We start from the raw sequence: 9,899 nt of genomic DNA, 5'->3' as shown, positions 1-9,899 counted from the left end.
GGAAAATGTGACCTAAGACAGTCCTAAAGCATGGCAAAGTAAGCTTAACACATGCGATGACCAAAGCCAACAAGCTAAAAACAAAAGGGGCAAATGCATAAGGCATGCAAGGCCACTAGAGAGGCATTACACCACACTTAATGCAACCAAACATGGCATGAATTAAGCGACCAAAACAGAGATATGACATGCTAAAATGAGCCCCAAAACCCACCTAGATGGCATCTAAATGGCCTAGACCTAAAGACATGCAAAATGACCCAAGCATGAGGCATAAGGCATCAACCTTTTAAAGTATTAAAGGAGCATCAAATGCAAAGATACAAGCATGCCACAAGGACTGAAATGACATGATAAGTGGTTCCAAACCACTGAAACAAAGCAAGTAAAGCATGCTAAAGGGGTCAACACTCAAGGCCTACAAAGGAGATTGTATGGTAGCTATACAAAGCAAAGCATGGATGAACCGAGCAACCAAAAATAGACCTCAAGCACACCAAAACATGCATAAAAGCTTCACAAAGCTAGGCTAAAATCATGCTAGAAACAAGGCTCAAAGCACAAAGCATATTAAGGCAATTTCATGACATTACAAGACAAGTATGCTAAGCATGCATGGTATGTCTAAACCAATTAAAAATAGTGCTATATCATGACAAAATAAGCACAAATACTACTTAGACATGGCCAACATGAACTTAAACAAGATGCTCACACATGAGGCTAAAATGGCCAATATTGAAGGCAACAAGGAGAGGGGATGGCCCTCTCCTTCTTAGGACCTTAAAGCACCATTCCCATCACTGAAATCCCTCTGGATTTTAGTGGTGAGAAGGCCAAGACAAGGTGGTCCCGAAGCTCACCAAACATGCACAAAAATGAGGCCTAAGAGGGGTCAAACAACCCCAAACACCAAAACCACCTTAAACAACTATTTTAAGCACTTAAAATCAGAACTTTTATATGTTATAAGTTAAGCTTAAAAATAGATGTAATGATGGCTAAAAGCCTATGCAAAAATGGGGAATAAAGGGGAAAAAATCTCACCCTTGTAGACCTCTTCAAGAATGGAGCTCCCGCTGCCTTTCCACGCTTAAATCCACTCAAAAACCTTAGCAACAACCCTTTGGCACCTCAGCAACCAAGGTAAGGTGTGATACTAGGTGTCCTAGTGCAAAACTAAGAACAAATACACCTTATACACACACAAGAGTGAAATAGAGAGAGATATAGAGATAGATATATACACAAGACCTAACCCTAATCTCAGAGCTCTCTAGAATTTTTTTGGAACCCTTGAGGAGGGAGGAGAAGGCCTCCTTTTATAGAGATTCACTCTTGCAAAGCTTACAAAATAAGCTAAGCAAGAGTGAAATCCCTCCACACACGTGTATGGAGGGGGTGCAAAGTGTGTGCAAGCTATCACAGCTGGCACAAAATATTTGCCAAAAGCAGATGCACAGTGGTTGGCCCGCCAAAAATGACAATTTGACCAAAACAATGGTCGCCCGACCAGAAATAGTGCCGACCGGCCAAACATTTGACCGATGGCAACAAAACAATGGCCGGTGGCCTCAAGCCATGGCCGGTGAGGTGTGGGGATGGCCAGCAAGCCATTCCCTGCCCCTCAAAAGCAAAACACAAGTGTTTGGTGCAAAACCAAACACAAAACAGGCAAGTCGAGAGGTCTTGAGACAAGGCGTGTGGCCGAGACCTCCGAGAACTCAGGACGAACACGAATATGGATGATCTCCAAGTGTTCAAACAGTGACGTCCAAGTCTTGAGGGCGGTCAAAAATGGGGTGTCTACACCATCATATGTCCTTAATGTTATGTTTGGATCATGGATTTAGCTATGGATTTGGAAAACGAAATGGAAAATGTGTGTCGAATGTAATTATAGTTCATTGACATTTCACCCTCATTTTCCCACTTACTTTTCAAATCTCTATGCATATACATGATGCAAGCACACCATTAAGGTTCTATCAAGATCAGAAAATTCAATAACAATAAACCAAATCCAGTAGTCTAATAGTTCAATAGGCCGGATACGAAGTTTTCAGAAAAACAATCCAATAGTCCATCGATTTAGAAGCTACTCAGCTTCACCTATGACATAGGAAATACTGGAAATTAACCAAAAAATGATCTACCAAATAATCCAATAGTTCATCCAATCAAATAATCCTTTTTTGTGGATATTTTTATTTAATTTTTGTTTGAAGTGGTCAAATGGTTGATTGTGGTACATTTGTGTAAGTGTTTATTTATGTAATGGTTATTCATACTTTGAGCAAAGGTAGTAGACTTTTATCTCTGTTATTGCTTATGCAGTTTGTTAATGTGAAAAGATGTGCAAAATAGTATTTTTCGTACATAGATTCTTTATTTTCTCGCTATAATCATTACTTTCCTTAAGTATTGTCTTTCTTTATTTTCTCGCTATAATCATTACTTTCCGTAAGTATTGTCTTCTTTACTAACTTTATTTCGATGTTCTATTTTTGTTTGTCATATGTCCTCAATTTCTCCATCTTAATGTAGAAGTAAACCTATACCTTCATCCCTTTCTCCGTAGCGGTTACATTAGCAGGTATGCTTTTTAATGTATTTGCTTTTAATTAATAGTAGGGCACTAGCGGGTGTGCTATTTTATTTATTTGCTTTTAATGAATAGCAGGGCACTGGCGGGCGTGCTATTTTATTTATTTGTTTTATTTTAATTGATATAAGGGTACTTGCTTGTGTATTTTTGAATTTTTTTGCTTTGAATTGGTAACAGGGCACTGGCTGGTGTGCTTATTTATTTGTTTGATTTTAATGAATAGCAGGGCACTGGCAGGTGTGCTATTTTATTTATTTGTTTCATTTTAATTGATAGTAGGGTACTTGCTTTTGTGTTTTTGAATTTATAGCAGGGCACTGGCTGGTGTGCTTATTTACTTGTTTGATTTTGATGAATAGCAGGGCATTGGCGGGTGTGCTATTTTATTTATTTGTTTCATTTTAATTAATAGTAGGGTTATTGCTTTTGTGTTTTTTAATTTATTTTCTTTGAATTGATACCAGGGCATTGGCTGGTGTGCTTATTTATTTATTTGATTTTAATGAATAGTATGGCACTAGCGAGTGTGCTATTTTATTTATTTTTTTGATTTTAATTTATAGTAGGGCATTGGCAGGTGTGCTTTGTAATTAATTTATTTTATTTTAATTGATAGTAGGGTACTTACAGGTGTGCTTATTTGTTCATTTTCTTTAAAGAATTAATAATTGATAGCACAGTATTGGCGGGTGTGCTTTTTTTGTTTTTGTGTGGTTTTAGTTGATAATAGGGTGCTTGCAGACGTGTTGTTTGATTTTTTTTTTTAATTGATAGCAAGGCATTGGCAGGGGTGCTAATTTATTTGTTTCAAAGATTTAATTTATTGTAGCGCAATGGCAGGTGTGTTTTTTAGTTGATTTGTTTCGTTTTAACTGCTAATAGGGTACTTACGAGTGTATATACGATGGATGAACCTGAAAGTAGTAGGCATAAAAAGGCCAATACTGAAATTGATGATCAATTTGCTTTGGATGGCAAGGATGATGTTGTTGATGTGAAAGAAGTTCCCAAACCTATGATAGTTTACGAATGCTTACTAAGGAAGATGTGTTGCAAATGAAATTCAATTCAGAGGATAATGCTTATACTTTCTATAATGCATACGCTAAGGTCACCGGTTTTAGCGTACGAAGAAGTAGAAAAAGAATTAGTGGAGACAACAAATTTGTAGAGAGTAGGAAATGAGTTTGTTCAAGGGAAGGTGTAAGAGAAAAGAAATACTTGCAACGTGTGGAACAGGTAAGAACTCCTAGGGGCGAAACTAGACTTTTTTGTAGTGCCACATTTCGCATGCGTTATGACAAGACAGTTAGGAAATATGTTGTGACCCACTTTGTAGGGGAACACAACAATAGCTTGGTAGCACCACACTGCATCCCTTTTCTTTGGTTGCATAGGTTTGTAACAAGTGTAGACCAAGCTCAAGCAAAGGCCATGCGCAATGTGGGTATGAAAACGAGTTAGATCATGGATTTTATGGTTCACCAGTCAGGGGGTTATGAGAAGGTGGGCTTCATTCACAGAGATTTGCACAATCAATTCCAAGCTGAGCGCAAAGTACAACTCGCAAAAAGGGATGCAGAGGGTGCGTTAGGATACTTATAAGCTAAATTAGAGGCAGATCCATTATTTTTTTTTTCAAATACAATGTCGATAAGGACAACCGGTTGGAAAAGATTTTTTGAGCAGATTGTAGGTCTCGAATGGATTGTGTTGCATTTGGTGATGTATTGGTATTTGATACAACTTATCGTACAAATGCATATAAGAAGCCATTTTTAATTCTAGCTGGCGTGAGTAACCATTTTATGACAACTATATTCGGATGTGCTTTGTTGCCTGATGAGACAATAGAGACATACACGTGGGTGTTGGAAATGTTAATGGAGGCCATGGATGGTAAAAGACCTATCTCCGTTGTAATAATGGTGATAGGGCAATGTATTAGGCAATGAAAAGAGTTATTCCAAACTGCAGACATCGTTTATGTTCTTGGCATCTGGAGAAAAATGCCTCAACAAATGTCCACATACCAGAATTTCCAATTGATTTTGCACAGTTGATGTTAAAGAAATGTAAAATTGATGAGTTTGACAATACCTGGGCTGCTATGGTGAAACAGTACAAGTTGGAGAACAATAATTGGGTGTTGAATATTTATCTGAAGCGTGATAATTGGGCTGAGGCATATCTCCGTGGTCACATGTTTGCTAGAATGAGGAGCACTCAACGTATCGAGGATATGAATGCACATTTCAATATATTCCTAGACCAAAAGGTTAGGCTGTACGAATTTGTAGCACAATATGATAGGGCTCTTGCTAGAATGCGTGTTAATGAGGCAGAAACAGAATCTAAAACAGAGAATAGTTTCCCGGTTTTGACTACGCCATTGAGAAGTTTGGAGAAACATGCAACTGAACTCTTTACTCGGAAGATTTTTTCATTATTTCGACATGAAATCAGGAAAGAGGGTAAATTGTTTGTGATGGAAAGAGTTCAGTTAGAGGATCATCGCACCTATTGTTTTGGTGAGTACAAGGCACCAACATGCACGTGGACGGTTGAGTATTTTCCAGCTGATATCACAATGAAATGCTGTTGCTTGAAGTTTGAGTCGTTTGGCATCCCTTGCTGCCACATGATTGCTGTTATGAAATCTAAACAATTAATGTGTATTCCACCGAGTTGTATCTTGCAGAGATGGACAAGACGTGGTAGGTCAAAGCGTCAACAACCAAGTCTTACCCAAATTTGTAGCACCCTAACACAGACAGCTCGGTTTGGTATACTCTGCTTCTGTTTTAGTGAAATGTCATATTATGCCTCACACGCGGACAAAGATTTTGAAAAGGCAAGGGAAATAGCTTTCCAGCTGACATCGCAGATGAAAAAATGTTGGGCAATAAGAAAATAAGGTAATGTCGAGGCTGGGGACAGAAATATTGCACCCAAACTATATGGCGTTGGTGATCCTAATGTATTGAAGACCAAAGGGAACCCCGAAGGGACATCTTCTATGGGTAAACCTCCAAAACCAAGGCGGTGTGGGTATTGTAGATATGGTACTTTCATTGTATGACCATTTTATATCCTGTTACATGCACATGATTATTAAAATCATTTATGCATTTTTTGCTACTGTAGGAGCATCGAACACACGAAGCGGATGTATGTGTAAAAAATTGGCTGCAAGTAGGCAGAGATAGGGTAGCAACTCAGACAGTGAACCATTTACGAACACAGAGTTGGATCCCCACACGGATGATACCAATGAACTGCCAAATTATCCAAATGATCCAGTGTAGTTGACTTTCATAATGAGGCTTATAGTGATCGAAACATTGTTTTTACAAGGAGACATTAGTGCCTAGTAGTTACGTTTTGTTAATGTCTTAGTTGTTTTAATCTTAGGCATTCTTAATAAATTTCGTAGTTTAGAGATTAATTTGAAAAATAAAGGTGAATAAATTCCAAATTTGTTTGATTGCTGATAAAATAGGGACTTGCTCATGCCATTACTTTACAAACAATCACTGTTAATAATACCGAACTGTCTCTCTCTTTTTCTTTTGTAGATTTTTTTAATTGTCTGTTTGCTTGGTAAGAAATGGTGGACATTGCTGTTAGGTGACACATAACTGTGCTGATATTGGAATGGTATGGTATTGATGTATAGGGATAATAAGAGATGATGGAGATGTGCATTGCCAAAATATAAACTACTTCATCACCCAACAAAAACATTAGTAACATGAACCCAAGTTGTCATTCAAACAATAGTGTGGTATTAAACCAACTATGCAAATCTACTTCCTTAAAACTAAAAGCATCTAAGAAAATTTAGGACTTGAGCCTGTTGATGTAGTCAGATTAGCTTGCATATTATGAATTGAAATGCAATAATGAATGCAGCGAAGTATTTGAACTGTATAATTATCAATCCTTGCCTTCCCTTGCTACAATCAAGCAATTAGCAATCAAAAACTGCTAAAGATAAAGTATCTATTTGGCTATCTGCTTACACAAGAGATCCCAAGCATGAAATAATCTTCATTTTCAAGCAATTGAGAGTAAAAATTACAACTGCTTATAACAAGTGAGAGTACTGTAACTTGATTGTAATGATCCAAATCCATATGCACCCAAAATCTACAAATAACTTGGCAGAGGGCTCTTTTGCATTTGCCTTCAAGACTACTTTCCTTCACCCAAAACATGGAAGATGCATAATGCTCATTATGGGTAAAAAACGAAGGTGTTGAACGGACTAATGAATCATGACAAATGTTCGATATTCCCATGTCCAGACATGTGTTAGACACATTTAAAACTAACACAATTAACTTTTAGGTGTTTCTTAAAAAGTGGATTGTGTTTGGAAGAATTTTCCTAAAACATTTTTCGAATTTAATTATAAACTCAAAAAAACTGCTTATTTTTTAATATTTTTGACTTGAGTCTGTTTCTTCCATTGAAATATTTGACTTAATATTTTTTAATATTTTTGACTTAATAAATTTCGTAGTTTGGAGATTAATTTGAAAAATAAAGGTGAATAAATTCCAAATTTGTTTGATTGCTGATAAAATAGGGACTTGCTCATGCCATTACTTTACAAACAATCACTGTTAATAATGCCGAACTGTCTCTCTCTTTTTCTTTTGTAGATTTTTTTAATTGTCTGTTTGCTTGGTAAGAAATGGTGGACATTGATGACTGAAATCAATAAGGTTTTAATATATTTGCATTTGTCATTGTATGATTAAAATTTGAATCTCTCCAATGACTTACATATGTTTTAATATGTTTGGATATTACGTAGGTAATTGAAGATGCCACGGAAAAAGACAACAAAAAAAATGAGTAAAGGAAAAGCGGTAGCTTCTCACGTTGACCTTGGTATTTTTGCTAAACGGGCTATTACAGTAGAGCAGGCTGTCAACTTGAAGGAGTTAACTCATACTAATATTCCAGCAATTGTGGGCCACCTGCATATCCAAAACCTGATCGAATGGGAAGGGAAGGCTAATGTCAACCTGGTACGGGAATTCTTTGGTAGCATACAAAAGCCAACCGATACAGAGAACTTGATTCTGAAAACAAAACTGAGGGGGAAATATGTGGTGTTTTCCGCGGATTGCATATCAAAATTCTTAGACATTCAGCGACCAACACATGATGACAAAACACAACATCCATACCTTCCTAGTGTCGACCTTCCTAATGAAGCCAAAATTGTTGATGATTTGTACATCGAAGGAGTCATACCACAAGACAAGTATCATGTAAAGTTCCTGAAGCTTGACCTTGCTGTTCTTCATCTTATATTGTGGTACAATCTTGACCTAAGGGGGGTGAAATCCACTTTTGACCATGAACGAGCACTCATGTTATATGTTGTCCATAATTTTAGCCCTCTAGATGTTCCGAACATAATTTGGCAAGTAGTGGATTCTGTCACAAAAGTAAACAATCCACATGTAGCATTACCATTCGGCCTCTTCGTGACTGATATGCTATTTGAGCTTTGTGTACCGACTCGACCAAATGATGAATGGAAGGGGCAGATGAGCCACATAGGTCATGAAACGTATGGGAAAACACAAGGGCAAAGTCGAAAGCATCATGAAAGACAAGATCCTACTTCATTGGAGAGCATATCAACTCGTTTGTATGAGGCTGTGTACATATTGAACCGGATGGAGTTACAGCACAAGAAAGACATGAGGAAGGTCAAGTTAGAACTAAAACAAATGCGGAAAGCCTTTTGTGGTGAAGATTCTGAGAATTCAACTAGTTCTAATGATAGTGAGCAGGAATCTAATGGGTCCAGCCATGATGACAACTAACAAATGGACACAGACAATGATGGTTGAACAAAGTTTGTAATGCCAATGATTTAGTTGACACTATTACTTTATTTTTACAAACAGTGTTACTTTTTTGTGCAGAAAGTGTTAACTTTTTTTTTACAAACAATGTTACTTTTTTGTGCAAACAGTGGTGGTACTTTGTTTAGCCCATACTTTTGCGAACAGTGTTACTTTTTGTCCCATTTATTATGAAAAGAAAATTGAAACAATGATAGAATTCATGGATGACTTATGTGATGGACAACATTTGGATGGTTTATGTCAACAATATTATTTAGTATGATGCTTCGACATTTTTGATAGATTAATTTTTTTTTTCAATGCCAATGATGTATGTGTAGCTTGCTGAAATTTATGGCTACCAATCGACTACACAGTTGATACATTGATTCCAAAACTTAGTATGATATTTATGCACAGAATGTGATTGACAAATATAATTCGTTAGATTTCTTAGACGTTCTTTCTTTCTAAGTTGTTGAATGATACATTAGGTGTTGCTTACTAACAAGGAAATGTAGGTCCTCTGTTGCTTTTTGTAGCAAATACTGTCATTGTTCTTGGTATTTAAAACTTGCAAAGAACTACCTTTGCGCGCTTTCTAAGTGGGGAGATGACATGAATTATCACTTTCTCTGCATTAACAATATATTTTTTATTTAATTTTTTCATTGTTTATTTTATGTGTGTTTTCTTAAATGTAAAATTTAGAAAATTTATTAGTTATTTTGTTACTCTGCCAAGTACTTGTCCTCTTACACTCTTGCCATTTGAAATGTGTACATGATAGTATACACTAATGGCACAATTTTAGTTGGACATGAATTGATTATGCAAAAAAAATTATATTGTACTATATATGTAGCATTGCATGGACTTGTAATCCAGTTTTTAAAACATTTTCCCTACTAACATTTGGTACATGTGTGTAATTTTTGATGGATTGTAAATGTAACAACCAAGAGTAATGTGATACAGTTAAATATCATAAATAGTTTCATCACACCAATCTTGAGCAACAATATAAATTCCATACAAATTGAAACCCAAAAAATAATATGCTTCTTCAATCGTCCACAAAATACTACCAAACTGGGTTAGTGTATTCATCCATGTTTCTTTAACCATAAAATATGTTCATAATTGTGAATAAGCTTAGTGCCAAAAGTACGGTTAGGCGAATCAATCTTTTTTCAACCAGCCATGTTTTCAATCAAACTTTCTTTTTCCTTCTAGCCTTCCGGAGCCTAGAGTACTTGTTACAAAAGGAATTACATTCAGTAAGTAATCAACTAAGTTTATGAAGGGCATAAGTTGCTCATGGTTTGGGGACACACCTCTCTTTGTATTGTTCGAGCCTATTCATAACCTCAATATAAATACGGTTAGACGAATCGTTCACTAGGTCAACTAGT

The 9,899-nt window shown here is 36.4% G+C and overlaps 1 protein-coding gene across 1 annotated transcript; it reads left to right on the top strand.

Moving 5' to 3' along the window:
* Positions 1 to 4,559: 4,559 nt before the first annotated feature.
* LOC114271657 (protein FAR1-RELATED SEQUENCE 5-like) lies at positions 4,560 to 5,525 on the top strand. The gene has a single exon (XM_028213260.1). It carries the CDS (start codon positions 4,560 to 4,562, stop codon positions 5,523 to 5,525), a length of 966 nt encoding a protein of 321 aa, XP_028069061.1.
* The last annotated feature ends 4,374 nt before the right edge of the window (positions 5,526 to 9,899 follow it).

Source organism: Camellia sinensis, chromosome 10, assembly GCF_055761805.1.
Source record: "Camellia sinensis isolate YWXY chromosome 10, ASM5576180v1, whole genome shotgun sequence".
NCBI lineage: Eukaryota > Viridiplantae > Streptophyta > Magnoliopsida > Ericales > Theaceae > Camellia > Camellia sinensis.
The sequence above is the reverse complement of the archived record's forward strand: the minus strand, read 5'-3'. Positions and strand labels throughout refer to the sequence as shown.

What these genes read in the sequence shown, in the direction of transcription:
- LOC114271657 (XM_028213260.1), top strand. Translation starts at nt 4,560, where the DNA reads ATGAAAAGAGTTATTCCAAACTGCAGACATCGTTTATGTTCTTGGCAT.